Here is a 16,030-nt window from a genome sequence, read left to right on the forward strand (position 1 = left end):
ATTTATTGCTGATGGTTGTAAAGTTAAGGGTGTTGGTTTGTTAGACTTTGGAATCATTTCCAACTTTCTTACATATTGCCATTTCATTTTAGCTGAACTCTTTGCTGGTGCTAATATGGACAAGCGGGATGATAATGACTTGGACAGAAAGAATCGCAACATTCAACGCCAATTCTCCGCTATCCATCAGCAAGACAAAGCAGACTTTGACAACAGTGATCCGTTCTCTCAAAATACTCCAAATTTATCCAATGCTCAACAACTGCTAGGCAAGCAGGGCAGTGTCTCTTCTAGTCCCAATCCCAGTATTAATCCAGTTGCTCTACAACAAAGGCTTCTCATGCAACAACAACAACAACAACAGCAGCAGCAACAGCAGCAGAACATGCCACCATCTCAGGGTCAGGTGCTCCGCGGTCAAGTCCCTAACATGGCCGCAGCGGCAGCCTCTGCTGGCGTGTCTGCTTCTACTCAGCAACAGCTTCTCCAGCAGCAACAGATTGTGCAACAGCTGCAGATGGCAGTGCGTGCAGGCCTGATAAATCCTCAACTCCTGAACCAGCAACTCACTCCACAGATGTTGGTGCTACTTCAACAACTGCTTCAGCTTCAGACCATTCTTCAGCGGCTCGTCCAACAGCAGCAACTGCTGCAGGCCAATAAGACGGGCATGAACCCTCTTCAGCAACGCTCCCAAATGGAGCAGAATGCTGTGGTGATCCAGACCATAAAGCAGAAGATCCTGCAACAGCAGCAACAGATTGCTCAAGCTCAGCAAGCCATGGCAGCATCCTCAGCTGCCAAGGATGCTCTTTCCAGTCTCCATCCCAAGATGACTAGTCTCTCTATCAACGAAGATTCTCTTCTCCAGACGCCAGCTGGTGCTCCCCAGTCACGTCTCACTCAGTGGAAACTGCCCTCCCCAGACAAAGAAGTGAATGAGTACTTAGACAAAGCTCCAGGCTCCAAGCCCTCCAACATTCATCAATCGCATTCCACACCCAATCTGCAAGACAAGCTGGACTTCTCTTCCTCTCTCAGTGGAGACAGTATGTGGTCCACTTCAGTCTCCTCGTCCACGGCCGGCTCCTCCTGGCCTACTTCCAGTGCCATAACCTCCAGTGCCCAGCTTTTGGTCAAGGATAACAGCCCAGCCCAGTCTGACAACAAAGAATCTCAATCGTCCAATAGCAACAGTCAGTCTACCACACCAGTATTTGATATCAGTAACATGATTGAAGAGTTTGTGCCTGGTAAGAAGTGGCAAGGCACTGTCACCAAGAGCGTGGAAGAGGATCCACATATCACCCCGGGCAGCGTGGCTAGTGTTGCCAATATGTTGACCATCAAACCTGAAGTGCTGAATGCTCTGTCATCAAGTCCTACTGCCAACACTGACCAGCAGGTCTCATCCTGGTCTGGCATGAAGGATTTTCCACGTTCAATCAGCACCATTGCTAGCAACAGTGGAGGTTCAAAATCCACCTGGAGCTCTGGCAACACTTCAACTGTTGCCTCTGGCAGCCTGACACCCACATCCATTTCTTCTGAACTGTGGGGAGTGCCAGTGCCAGGCAAAAATGCCTCCAATGCTGCAAGTCGCCCTCCACCAGGTTTGACAAATCAGAAGGCTGGAGGTGGTGGTGGTTCAACTGCTATGTGGGGCAGTGGTGGTGGAAGTAGTGGGGGTACCAATCCTGGCTTCAGTAGAGCCAACTCATGGGCTGGAGGATCTGCAGGTTCTGCATTTACTCCAGGTCAGTAATGGTAAAGCTGTTATAAAGCTGTGAGTTACTTTCACAATTTTTCAAGGGAGTGTTCAAGTGTTATTCCAAAAATATTGACTATTGCATATGTATAGTTTGACATATTTATTGCTTGATACCTTTTATAAATTCATGAAGCTTAAAATGTATGAAAAGGGTAACATTTTAATTGTCAATGTTTGATTCAGTGAGTATTTTTGTCAATTTATAACAGTTGAAAATATCACTAGCAAATTTTTCAATTTCAGTGGGTGCCTCTTGGGATCGCATGGGATCCAATGTATCTACTTGGGTTGTGCTAAGGAACCTGACTCCACAGGTAGGTTTAAGACTTGATAATTTAAATAAAAGTTCCCACAGTTTGGAGGAGCTATGTTGTATGGATACGGAAAAAAATAGTAATGTGTCTCTTGTGAAAATCTCTGTAATCTTTCGGAATTTTTGATAATGTGTTTAGATAATGTGAAAAGTAGGTGAGTGCATAAACAAAATGCGAACATAAATGATTTTTGTCTTTTAAACCATTGATGGTTCTGCCCTGAAGAAGTGTGGATAAAAAAAACAAAGTAATGTGTCTATTGTGAAAATCTTTGTAAAATATCAGACTTCAAAAAAAAAAAAAAAAAAAGGGATGTTTAGATAATGTGTTAAGTAGCTATAAACAAAAAAGATAAGATGGGAAGATGAATTAGTTTTGTTTTTTGAACCAGATTGATGGCTCTACCCTGAAGACATTGTGCATGCAGCATGGCCCTGTTCAGATGTTTTATCTGAGTCTCCATAATGGCACTGCTGTTGTGCGTTACCACACCAGGGAAGAGGCTATGAAAGCACAGAAATCCCTCAACCACTGCATCCTGGGCAACACCACCATCATTGCCGATTTTGCCAGCGACGCAGAGATGCAACGCTTCAAGGAGCAAAACACACAAACTTCTAATTCATGGTCACAAGGCACCTCTACTCCGACCTTCCACCGCTCTGCAAGCACCTTTGCTGGCAAGAATGATGTGAACCAGTGGAACGGCTCTAGCCTGGGTTTGCAGAGTAGCATGTGGGGAGGAAGTGGCCTCTGGGGAGGATCTTCCACTCTGGAGGAACGCCACACCCCTTTCATGCCAGACATGAACATTCTCAGTGGGGATCAGATCTAAGCTTATCTCAGAGACTGTGGTTGACTTTTTATTATTGATGAATTATTTAGACTGTGGTGGGTATCATCCAAATGATACAGGATCGATCAACGAATAGCTGAATGAAAGAACCATGCATCATCAAAAACTATATTTGTCACAGCTTTTGCCTCTCTTGGGCAGAGAAAACTATGAAGTGCTGAGAGATTTGAGGGTGGGGTCTTGCCTCACTTTGTATGCATTGACTGGCCTTTGAAAGGGCTTGATGCACTTTGCGATCTCTTGTTGCAGGGGGTTTCAGTATTGATTTAGCAGCTTTACAATTTGATATGTACGCCATGATGAGATGTTGTTATGGAGATGTTGCATTCCGAGTACAAAGAACACCAAATCATAATTATCTTGGTGCTATTAGCTTCGTTCCTAGAAGCAGGGGCACTTTTTAATCTCAAAAGAATAACAAAAAAAAAAGTAAGCAAAAAAGAAAAAAAAAATAAGAAAAATAAAAATAAAAATGACTATTTCAAAAACCAATGTCTTTCAGAAAAGGTACCTTGTGAGAAAAAAAAATGCTTACTTTGTAACTTGTGCAATGTTACATCTCCTTTTTATTTTAGGGAGGGGGATGGACAGATATGACATTTAACCTCCAAGTGGTTTCCTCATAATGATGGAGCCAGTGATTTAACTTGCAACATATTATATTAAACGGACAAAAAAGGGAAAAAAGAAAAAAATGTAAAAAAAAAAAAATAATGCTTATTAAATCATTGTAAGAGTCTTAAATCATTCTAGTGCTGGTTTTTGCAATCGTTGAATAACATTTAAAAATGGCCATTTTTTTTTTTTTTCTTTCTTCACTTATGTGGAACTTATTTTCTGCAAGATGTGCGACTCCGTCTTTGCAGCGGGTGTCATTAAATTTTGTGTGTCTTCTGTCTTAATGTGTGATCTGCTCTTCTGAGTTGTACTCTATTATTATCATTATTATTAATATTATAGTGGAACTGGTGATAATTCAAATAAAGTGTGAGGGGACTTAGGGTCTAGTGACTCAAACCTCTACTTAGCAGAAGTATTGTTGTTATGTTTTACTATTTACAGATGTTTCTTTCAGCTAGACTTGTTAGAGGTGGCAAGCATGAGGAAGGTGGTTCTCAAAATATTGTAACAATATATATCTTATTTTAAAATGTGCCTAGTGATACTTTCACTTTAAATACAGTTCCAAATTCCAAAGGTTAGAATGATAGTTAAATTGATATTTGCATTTATATGTTGTAGATTTGTCAGAAAATGCATGCAGTTCTTCTGTATATCTCTATTCATAAGATTTTAAAACCAAATTGTCAGGTCCCAAGTTGTGGGCCTATCGAAAGTGCTCTTCAAAAAGTTGTAAATGCACAATAGTCTGGCATGATAATATACCAGAAAAGAGGCCAATAGTTATGTATTTGACAAATGATACTTTTATGTGCAGTGGTGATATAAAGTAATAAAGCAACACATAAACAAAAAATCGACTTCTCATTTCTCTCCTAAAAGGCAAAGCTACAGAGGAGACGCCCAACAAACAATAATATCAAGTTGTTTTAATTTGAAGTGCAGAGAAGGTAGGGTTATATAATTTTGTTAGAAAGTAATAAACGTATTTATATATAAGGAAATAATGATAAATTAAATCCACACACATGCTTACACTATTTACAATAAAAGATTTCATGAAACTTGACAGCCGATGATGCTGGACCACGTGCACTGCCTTTGTAAAAATAGTTCAAATGCAGGGTGACGCTCGCCCAAAGAAGATAGTAAAAATTAGAAATGTACTTTTTAATCTCTTGGTAACCGTAACATGTTGCAAATTTCATTCCCAATCACGAAAAAGTCTTATGACAAGTGATCACTTAAAAGAGAAGTAAAGAAAAAAGATTTAGTGGTAAACAAAATTCCAATAAGTGAGAGCACAAAAACGGTAATTGGGGCGAAAACCATATTTACTGTAATTAGTATCGCATTTTAACTTAGTGCGTTTATTTTTACGAATAATAATTCATAAAAAGATACGTAAGCTAGTGCGTTTTTGTGATAGCCACCTCTACGACTGGTGGTGGTGGTGTGTGTGTGGGGGGGGGGGGGGGGGGGGGAGCTTTCTGTCATTCCAAACATACAATAAAAGCGCGTTGGGGCTGTTGTGGCAAAAAATATCTTCTTTTCTTCAAAATTCAATAACTTTTCCTCAATGATTTTGTGTTAAATTGATTTTTTATCATCACAACTTACGTTTAAGATAACGAAAATGTTGAAACGAAGCCACAAAGATGTAGAAAGATTAGAAGAAATAAACTCGTCTGAAGAAAACCCATCCAGTAAGACCGTGCCACCGGAAGTAATGCAGGTACTAAAGATGAGCTTTGCATTTAGATCCAATGCATTTCTTAAACTAAGTGACAACCGGGATCAAATCATTTTGCTTGTTATCTTCATCTAAGAGATTTATAATTTCCAAATAAAACCGCAACTCCTTCGAAGTATAATTATTCATTCTTGGAATTAGTTGCACCCAATACAAGAGGAGCCATCAGGACTCAAACGTGTGGTATTATGTATTATTTGGAATTGCTTAATTTGATTTTCAGCCCCTAAACATTGCCACACAGTAAGTTTAGGAGCCGGGCATGAACACAGAGTTTTGCCATTTTTGGTTCTTAATAATGTTTAAAAACATTATTAAGAACCAAAAATGGCAAAAGATTGTACTGTACATGAATGTAGATTAGGGAAAATGAAGGCAGTTTCGAGGTAAACGTGCAATGTGAGAAATACAGATTGATACAGTGAACATGAGTCTATTAGAAATTGCCCCCCTACTGACTGAACGGAACAATGAGCCAGCCATGATGGGTGGTCTGCGTTTTCTGGGTGCTTTTCTAATTATTGTTTTGTTCACAATTTTTCAAATGGGAAGACGTAGTATTGCAGTGCATGTATACCTTTAGTCAAGTCATCTATTTTTTTATCATTGTTCCTCTAGGTGTTTTCACGTGGTACTAATTGACTCACTCTTCATTCTTAAATATTTTAGTTTTCATTTTTCAGAGATTGTCCTTTACAAAATGGCAGGAGTACATGTAACTATGCAGATCAGTGTTGAAGCCCAAACTTCATTTCTTCAAAATGCTTTTAGACTGAGATCTGACCAGTGCTATTGTGACATAGAAATTCACATAGGAAACACATCCTGTAGCGCCCATAAACTCATCCTTGTCTCTTACTCCAAATACTTTGCTGATTATTTCCGTCTTTCAAAATCTAACCAGTCACACATTGTGCTTTCTGATATAAATTGGGAGATGTTCAGCTATATCCTAGACTATATGTATGGCCAGAAAGTTAAGATACCAGTCCCTTGCTGGGATGAATTTCTAAAGACTGCTAAAAAGTTGGAGATTCAGGATTTGCTTGACAAGTGGGATGCAGGCCAAAAGAAAGGCTTGAAAACTAGAGGAGGACTTGATATTAAGTCTATGACTTCAGCAGTTTCCACATCCAGCTTTGATGTTGAAAATGAGTGTAATGCATTGGATGATGGTGATGAGGCTGACTATACAAACGGAATGTCAGCTTGTGTTATAAATACAGAACAGGTGAATAATGTGAATAATGCCTTGGGTGTTGAGGAGTCCCTTAAATCTAGTTCTGAACATTTGGCAGGCAAGAAATTGGAACAATTTACAACTGCCGAGAAGTGGAAACCTTTAGAAGATCTGAGTAGTCTTGATAAGACCTGTAGTTTATCCAAGTTAAGTTTACCAGGCCTCAGTGGTGGAAGTGAATATAGGGGCAAATATACCTGTGTTGCATGCAAGTCTATTTTTCCAAGCATAAAAGAAAAAAGTCTACATTACTTGACCAGAAGCTGTTCTGGTGGTCTGCTGAAGGTTGCACGGCAGAGGTTTTCTAGGAGTTTTAGAAAAGAAAGCAGAAGAAAAATTCCTGTTAAAACAAGTATTCCAAACCATGTGTGTTACACTTGCTTTAAAGGATTCATATCCAAGTCTGCACTTTTGAGACATTTTCAGTTAAACCACAAGAAGAAAAGTTTATGGAAATTTCCATCCAGTCAAGTTAGGGATAGCAAAAATACTGCAGCTGCTACAAAGTCTCCTAATAGTGTCCCATTTCCATTAAAAATACCTGGTGGTAAAGGAAGAAGCAGTGAATCTAAACTGAAAGAAATAAAAAGAGATCTGAATCGATGTGAACAGTGTGGTAACGTGTTTGCGAAGGAAAAGGCTCTGGTGATGCATCGGGCTAAGACACATGGCTTGGGTGTGTTTTTGCAGGCTGTTCACTGTCCTAACTGTCCTCAGGAGTTCAATGTAAAAGAATTCTACAGAGGGCACCAGCTTAGAAAACATAAGAAACATGTTCAAGTCTGCTCAGAAGAGGGGTGTGATTTTACATGCACTACTATTCGAGACATCACCAATCATTTGAAGGAAGAACACAACACTGATCCTCCACACAAGTGCCCCCTCTGTAACTATGTTACTCCCTTAAAAGGCTATTTAAAACGACACATCGATAGGCATTTTCTTCGTGGCAAGTTATACATTTGTGAGCTGTGTCCAAAGGTGTATATGACGGAGAAAGCACTATTGCAGCATAAGTACACTCAGCATGGTTTGGTTGATGCAGAGAAAGCTGTACGGTGCACTTATCCAGATTGTTCATTCTTGACATATAGCTTGCTTACTATGGAAGATCATTGCAGAGCAAAGCACACTGAGGAGAAGAATTTCCCATGCCCCCAATGCAATCGAAAGTTCTCAACAAAAGGGTAAATAAGCATGATAATGTAACATGTTACTTGTATCATGTAATGAAAGGTGATATTCCTCTAGACACAGCAAATGACCATGTCTAAACTGAAATAAGAACTTTATTGATTATATAATTACTGTACGTACCATCAAAATCAAATCAGTTTCAAGTTTCCTCATATCTGGCCTGCATGTACCCTGAAAATTTTTATCAAAATCTTTCTATAATGTTTTAGATAATAATGCTCAAAGCCAAACAGACAGTCAATGGAAGCAATAACAAGATCTTTGGCAGTTGGTTCCACATTATGTATATAGAAATGCTGTTATCAGTTATTTTTTACTTGAGTCAACTTTATACAATTTTAATCAGTATTACTTTGCATGTTTCACCTTTTATTTTAGTTCTCTAAAGTCCCATAGATTGTCTCGCCATGAGCTGCGCTATACATGCAGTTGTCCAAATTGTGGTAAAATGATGGTTGACAAGGCATCTTTGAAGATGCATCAGTTGCGGTGCATCGGAGCTCGAAAAACCTTCTTATGTTCTCAATGTGACCACTCCACATACGTCAAGGATAGACTTGAAGGTTTGTATTGTAATCAAGTAATCTTTTTCACCTTAAAAAGTTAGCATTGTTTATTGGGTATGTAAAACCTACCAATAATTTATATTACTTACATTCATAATGGTGTTTAATTTTCAATTATGTGTCTGTATATATAGCCATCACCTGTGTCTGTTGTCACCATTGTCGCCATGCACTTTCAGTGTTATATTGGCATATTTTATCCACTGTTGTACAAATAAAGTGAAAATCATTTTACTTTCAACCTTGAACCGCACTTTTTCAAGGTTTAAGTCCCAAGCAATTTTCAAGCTCTTAAATTTACCATTAAACTTGGATGGGAAGTCTTTTATTCACAGTCTTACTGCAACTTAAGATTTGACAAATTTGCTTTTCCTCACGATTTTGTTATAAATTGTAATTTTCTACAAAATAATTTGTAGAGCTTGTCAAGCACATCACTGGAGGTGGTGTCCCTTTTTTTTCCATACAGATGCGCATACTCTAGTGGTACAATATCGAGAGGCAGTATTGCCTCTCTGATCCTGTAGTGAAAAATTGGTGGTGATTATGCTGTTAAGCATTATGTAATATTGCATCGAAAATGATTTTAAAAACTTTTTTGTGTACTGCCACTACAAATGTTCTAAAAGGAAAACTATTACTTATTATTATGTAACTTACAAGAATCATTGACTTATAGCTCAAATTGGCAAACCAGCTTGATTGGATTATTTTTCATTCTTGATGTCTGTACATTTCACAGCTGTGCTGCCTTGTTTACTAGGCCTTTTTTGTTTAAAATGAATTTGCTTAAAGTGAAAAAGATGGAAAACATTTGACCTAGACTTACATTAGATTTACATTTGGCTAAAAAAGAAATAAAAAAAAAATACATAAGTGATGCATACTTTTTCTTCCCAGCTCACCAGTTTAAGCAACATGGTATACTCCCAAGCAAAGGCAAGATTTACAGTTGTGAACTGTGTGACTACACTTGTACAATGAAATGTAGATTAAGTAGCCATATGCAGAAACATACAGGTAACCATTGTTATTTAAATGCGGCATTTTCTTGCATGTTTTGATAACACTACTTAATGTAGTTTGAAAAAAATCTGAATGATTTCCCCTTAAAATGTTGCTTACATTCTTGTTACGTGTATGTGTCCTTACAGGTAGTATGTTATTATATACTTGCCCCCAAAAGGAACCGATGTTTTTGACCACAGTGCTTCAAAATGCCCAAAAATGCACCTTTTAGTCTGGTCACTGTATTCAATGACATAATGCTATCTTAGTCCTTCAGTAGAATACAAAAATAACAAGTCCCAATTTATATGTACTTAAAATTATGTATATGGTCTGCTATAGTGCTGTTGGTCTTAAAGGAAACTGAAACTTCAAAATACAAAGTGTCTTTTTATAAAAAGCATCATGGGCCAAACTAAGAATTTGTATATATTCCTGGTTTGGAGTGGCAGACCATGCAGTTTGTTTTAAACTAGTATGATGTGATTTCCATAGGCATACAAGTTAATGGAGCATCTGTAAAAGAGTTTTAACTAGAGGATCAGAGAGGCGATACCGCCTCCGAATATTGTACCACCAGCTGGAGCAAGCGCATTCGTATAGACCCCCACATACACAAAATAAGGGACATAGCCACCAGTTTTGTGCTTGACAAGCTGTAAAAATGCAATCAACAAGAATTTTTAAACTATTGCAAAAAATATATATGGTACAATCAAATTTAAGTTCTTCGTAAGGTAGGTCAAGGGTCAATTTCAAGGTCACAGTAAATTGCCAGTATATGACTTCCTAATCAAGTTCAAGAGTAACTATGGACCTATCTCTGTCAAGTTTGAAGTTAAAAGAGAAAGAAATTAGCAGAGTTCAGTTCATGATAAAAAGTAGGTCAAAGGTCAATTTCAAGGTCACATTTAGATTGCCAGTATATGACTTTCTATTCAAGTTCAATAGTAACTATGGACCTATCTCTGCCAGTTTTGGAGATAAAAGGGAAGCAAAATTTGCAAAGTTCAGTTTATGGTGAAAAGTAGGACAAAGGTCAATTTTAATGTCACATTTATAATGCCAGTATATGACTTCCTATTCAAGTTCAATAGTAACTACGGACCTATCTCAGCCAGTTTTGGAGATAAAAGGAAAGCAAAATTTGCAAAATTCAGTTTATGGTGTAAAGTAGGTCAAAGGTCAATTTTAAGGTCACATTTAGATTGCCAGTATATGACTTCCTTTTCAAGTTCAATAGTAACTATGGACCTATCTCTGCCAGTTTTTGAGATAAAAGGAAAGCAAAATTTGCAAAGTTCAGTTCATGGTGAAAAGTAGGTCAAAGGTCAATTTTGAGGTCACATTTAGATTGCCAGTATATGACTTCCTATTCAAGTTCAATAGTAACTATGGACCTATCTCAGCCAGTTTTGGAGATAAAAGGGAAGCAAAATTCAGTTCATGGTGAAAAGTAGGTCAAAGGTCAATTTCAAGGTCACATTTAGATTGCCAGTATATGACTTCCTATTCAAGTTCAATAGTAACTATGGACCTATCTCTGCCAGTTTTGGAGATAAAAGGGAAGCAAAATTTGCAAAGTTCAGTTTATGGTGAAAAGTAGGTCAAAGGTCAATTTTGAGGTCACATTTAGATTGCCAGTATATGACTTCCTATTCAAGTTCAATAGTAACTACGGACCTATCTCAGCCAGTTTTGGAGATAAAAGGAAAGCAAAATTTGCAAAATTCAGTTCATGGTGTAAAGTAGGTCAAAGGTCAATTTTAAGGTCACATTTAGATTGCCAGTATATGACTTCCTATTCAAGTTCAATAGTAACTATGGACCTATCTCTGCCAGTTTTGGAGATAAAAGGGAAGAAAATTTTGCAAAGTTCAGTTTATGGTGAAAAGTAGGTCAAAGGTCAATTTTAAGGTCACATTTAGATTGCCAGTATATGACTTCCTATTCAAGTTCAATAGTAACTATGGACCTATCTCTGCCAGTTTTGGAGATAAAAGGGAAGAAAAATTTGCAAAGTTCAGTTCATGGTGAAAAGTAGGTCAAAGGTCACTTTCAAGGTCATAGTAAGGTTGCCAGTATATGACTTCCTATTCAACTTCAATAGTAACTATGGACCTATCTCTGCCAGTTTTGGAGATAAAAGGGAAGCAAAATTTGCAAAGTTCAGTTCATGGTGAAAAGTAGGTCAAAGGTCACTTTCAAGGTCATAGTAAGATTGCCAGTATATGACTTCCTATTCAACTTCAATAGTAACTATGGACCTATCTCTGCCAGTTTTGGAGATATAAGGGACTAAATGTTATAATTTTGGAGTTACCATAATGTGCCTTAAATTTCGTACAGAAAAAATTAATTAAAATAAAGAAAATGTCATTTTGGTCAAAATTCTTGAAATAGGAGGTGCTCTGAAGTTTCAGAAGTTCAAATTTGATGAAATAATGTCATTTTTGAACACAAGTTGTCTGCTTTGCCAAGCCTTATGTTTTATTTTTCCAGAGTTCAAAATTTATTATCCATTACCGTACTGCACATTTTGCTTTTACCACCAATATGTACTTTTTGATACAGCGTAACTCGAAAACCATATGGAATACAAAAAAAACGAGACCACCTCCAGTGTTGGGCTTTACATGCTCTACAAAATGCAAAAAAGAATGGGTCTCTAGCATTAACGGTTCCCGAATTAGAGACAGTTTTCAGTTTCGGTATCTTATGGCCGCTACTCCCGTGAAAATGCACCGATTGACCCCAAATTCATGGAGATGAAAGATGACCTGAAGGGTAACACCTTCCAATAATATTATTGGTTAAGTCTGTGTGGTGTCTGAATAACAGGGCAAAAAAAATTTTTTTCGTAAAAAATTTAATTTTTTTGAAAATTTTGGCCCATTTGACCTTGAAGTAAAGGTCAAAGGTCAAATACAAGGGTATATTTGAAATCTACACATATGACTTTTGGAAAGCCGTCTATAGAAATTTTTCCCATAACTCCTTCCGTAGGGTAGATAATTAGCATTTAATTTTGCCATTTTTAGACAAGGGTGCATTGCAATGAGTGCCACACCCAGACCCCAATACCGACAAAGCCCAAATTTTACGTGGAACGAGTTGAGATTATAGGTGACCTAAATCCATGAGATGGGTACGGGGGCCCTTACTGTCTAGGAGGAGAAGCGGTAACGGTAGCCGTCCGGCGGAGCCGGCGGAGCCGGCGGAACGATCCGGACGGGACCGAAACCATGTGTACCGCCAGCGCTAACGCTGGTGGTACAATAATCCAATTCATAAGTTCCCAATGGATGAATGATTTTAGCTCTGGCAGAGTCTGAAAGTTGGTAACAAATTGACCCTGTGTTCCTTTTGTTATATGCTGCAGATTTTCATACACTGGAAATTTGCTTGTTCATGGAAAGGGTCCATTATCCCTCTCATCAGAATACTTTATATACATTACTGGCCCCCAGGAAAGTGTAATAGAAAAGGGGATGGGGTTAACATGTTTGCAGATGCTTTGTTTATAAGTAATGCTTAATATTTTTAACTCTCTGTAGGAGAAAGGCCAGAAGTATGCGACATTTGTGGTAAAAAGTTTCCCTTAGGCAGCCTGAAGACTCACATGAAGGTTCATAAAACCACATATGATTTTCAGTGCATGTACTGTGATTACAAAACACGGGTAGGTTTTATTAATATCTTTTTTATGTGCCAATATTTATTTATGATTATTGTAACAAATTTATGTAAAAAACAGTGGGCATTTCAAGCATACTGCAGTTGAGCAATCTTAAACAAAATGAATTTTGTCCCTGCTTGCAGTTCAAAACAACAGGATAATTGCACTTTTATTTTTCTTTAAAAAAGTGTACTCTGGCATTGTATGTCAATATGCTTCAGTGCATTCAAGCGAAATACAAGTGCAATTATCCTATTGTTTGTTGCCAAGATGTTGATATCATAAAAACAGACATTATTTTTTTTCTCTTTTCAAGTGGGAGTATCATTTCAAAACACACATCCGCCTAAAGCATACAGAAGGTGAGAAGAGGCCTTACAAGTGCAGCTATTGTGACCACAGAACTAACTTCAAGGGGAATTGTGTGAAACACATCAAAAATGTCCACCCTGGTAAAGAACCTGCAGTAATTCACCTTAGTGACAATGCTTTGTGATTTTTTTTACAGAACTGAATCAAAATTGATGGTTTGTGGGATGGGACTGCCTAATCACCTCTATACTCTGGATCTTTTCAGGGTTACGATTAACCCCAGTCCCCTGACCGCTGACAAGCCCTCTAACTGCCTTATTGGTATATTTACCTTTTTTGTTTTTCTGTGGTACATGTATTAAGTAATGGTAAAAAGGATGGAAATATGGCCTTGAAATTAATTTAGTATTACAGATTTTGATTCATTGACTTGGTCACATATATAATGCTGTAGTACTACTTAAAAGTTGTCTGACAATAGCATTATTAATTTTTTGCACACATATTATTTTAGTTATCACATGTAGAGAAATAAACTCAATAAATTTGTGGTGAAATATTGGTCATTCGGCTGCAAGATTTCCACTGATTCTCCACATACAGGTGTGCCTAACATTTTTATTAAAATATGAAGTGAAAAGCGAGTGGAACAATTGTTTGTCCAAGTGGAACATTACTTACATCGGTCTGGCAGCTTTAAAAACTGAAAAAAAAATTAGATTTATCTGTTCTGACACAAAAAAATAGAAAAACGTACGTGGACTAAATTTTAAACCTTCGTTACTGTCGCTCATAGCAACATCTCACATTCTCCTTGTTTGTTTTTGCTAAAGTAAATATTTGCAACTTGTCAAGAAGTGACCATGATGTCTCAGAATATTTTTTTAATGTTTAAAGCAATAAATAACTTGAGCAAGCTACTCCTTTTGCGGTGTCGCCCGACATAAAAATTTGGGGGAAAAACTTCGTGCTGTCTTTTATCGCAGGCCATTTTTATTTGTTTGATGATTTTGTGATATTTTAGACATTATTAATAAAACATCTTAAATTCAGTTATATCCATGATCAGCAAGACGATATCCTAACAGAGAACAGTGAAATGTTTTACACGAAACGAGGCAAAACTACATTCTGTGAGAAAATAACTTGTAAAACTCTCGTTACCAGGCATTGTGAAAAATATACTTGAACTTGAGGACAAAATGTATCACAAGAAACCATGGACAAAATTATGTCCCAGAAGAAACACAAATATGTCATACCCCTGTAGCGCAGTCTAATTTTTGTTAGCATTAGAAACGTGCAAATATTATACAAAAGTTACTTTTTAAACTGTCGTAACTAGAACCTTTGTTACTGAAAGCGAAAACTATGCATATTTGTAAGGCATGAATCGGAAAACGTTTCCATGATTACACGTTGTTGAGGAAATGCAGTCAGCCTACAAATTCAATCATAGCACAGAATCTGCACTTTTGAGAATTAAAAATGATTTGTTAAGTGGTGTTCACAAACATTCTGCTATGTTATTGGTACTGTTAGATTTGTCTGCTGCGTTTGACACAGTAGACCATAATATTTTATTGACATTTCTAGAGCAGAGTGTAGGGGTTAGAGATAAGGACTTAGATCTTTTACGATCCTATCTTGTTGGGAGAATGCATCAAGTTAATATAAATGGTGTGCTTTCTGAACTCTCACAGCTTTTATTTGGTGTTCCTCAGGGGAGCGTTCTTGGCCTGCTAAAGTTTTGTGTTTACACGTTACCCCTTGGAGCAATTCTGCGTTATCATTAGATAGGTTACAACTTTTATGCCGATGATACCCAGTTGTACACATCTTGTAACATCCATGATCCAGCATTGTCTGTGAACACCATTGTTGATTGCATATCAGACCTCAGAGGTTGGCTCATTTCAAACAAATTGAAGATAAATGATGGAAAAACAGAATTTTTAGTCATTACTCAACCCTACAACAAGGGCCTTGCTCATAACTTGCAACTTAAAATTGGAGCTAGTATGGCACTATCCTCCCCCATGTAAAAAATTTAGGAGTATATTTTGATTCTTCACTTTCAATGGACAAACAGATCTCTAACATCACAAGGTCTTAATTGTTTATTCAACATTCGGAATATTGGCACCATAAGGAAATATCCGAATCAATCATCTGCTGCTACTGTTATACACTCATTGGTAACTTCCAGGTTGGACTATTGCAATTCTGTATTATATGGATGTCCAGATGATAAGATCAAAAGATTACAACGCATCCAGAATATCTCAGCACGGCTTTTAATGCTACAGCCTAGGGATTGCCATATCACTCCAATTAGCAGCTGCACTGGTTACCAGTTAGGGCCAGAATTTTATTTAAGGTTTTAGTTTTTATACATGCTGCTTTTTATAACCTACATGTAGCTCCACCATATATTACTGATCTAGTAAAACATTATAGCCCTCAAAGATCCCTGAGGTCTGGTGACAAACTTTTACTGAAAGTTCCCAAATCAAAGTTATAATCATATGGTGACATCATTTTGTGTAGCTGCACCAGTAGAGTGGAATAAGTTGCCAATTTTTATGAATAGAATCACAAGAATCTTTTAAAAAGGAATTGAAAACTCACAATTTTAAGACATTTTATTCAGGAATTTTTAATTTTACATTAAGAAACCTTGGATTTTTTACTTTTATTACTGTTTATTACA

At 37.3% G+C, this 16,030-nt stretch overlaps 2 protein-coding genes across 7 annotated transcripts in view; both read left to right on the forward strand.

Moving 5' to 3' along the window:
- Positions 1–3,974, forward strand: part of LOC147763378 (trinucleotide repeat-containing gene 6C protein-like) — a 9,793-nt gene extending 5,819 nt beyond the window's left edge. Inside the window, exons 9-11 of the mRNA XM_087007283.1 lie at positions 93–1,757; positions 2,015–2,085; positions 2,477–3,974. Coding sequence (XP_086863409.1) covers positions 93–1,757; positions 2,015–2,085; positions 2,477–2,920 — 2,180 coding nt within the window. The 3' untranslated portion in view covers positions 2,921–3,974. The remainder of the gene's footprint in view (positions 1–92; positions 1,758–2,014; positions 2,086–2,476) is intronic.
- A 1,148-nt stretch (positions 3,975–5,122) lies between these two features.
- LOC106177790 (uncharacterized) lies at positions 5,123–13,883 on the forward strand. Of its 6 annotated transcripts, none has more exons than XM_087003560.1 (6): positions 5,123–5,297; positions 5,999–7,742; positions 8,131–8,315; positions 9,219–9,338; positions 12,884–13,008; positions 13,322–13,883. In XM_087003560.1, the coding sequence occupies exons 2-6, from the start codon at positions 6,016–6,018 to the stop codon at positions 13,499–13,501; spliced, it is 2,337 nt and encodes a 778-aa protein (XP_086859686.1). In that variant the 5' UTR covers positions 5,123–5,297; positions 5,999–6,015; the 3' UTR covers positions 13,502–13,883. The 6 variants fall into 6 exon arrangements, with proteins under 6 accessions (XP_086859686.1, XP_086859687.1, XP_086859685.1 ...); XM_087003561.1 differs by lacking the exon at positions 5,123–5,297 and adding an exon at positions 5,376–5,493; XM_087003559.1 differs by lacking the exon at positions 5,123–5,297 and adding an exon at positions 5,398–5,498.
- Positions 13,884–16,030: the final 2,147 nt, after the last annotated feature.

The sequence above is a fragment of the Lingula anatina genome, chromosome 2 (genome assembly GCF_051362555.1).
Source record: "Lingula anatina isolate TDL-2025a chromosome 2, LinAna3.0, whole genome shotgun sequence".
NCBI classification, from domain to species: domain Eukaryota; kingdom Metazoa; phylum Brachiopoda; class Lingulata; order Lingulida; family Lingulidae; genus Lingula; species Lingula anatina.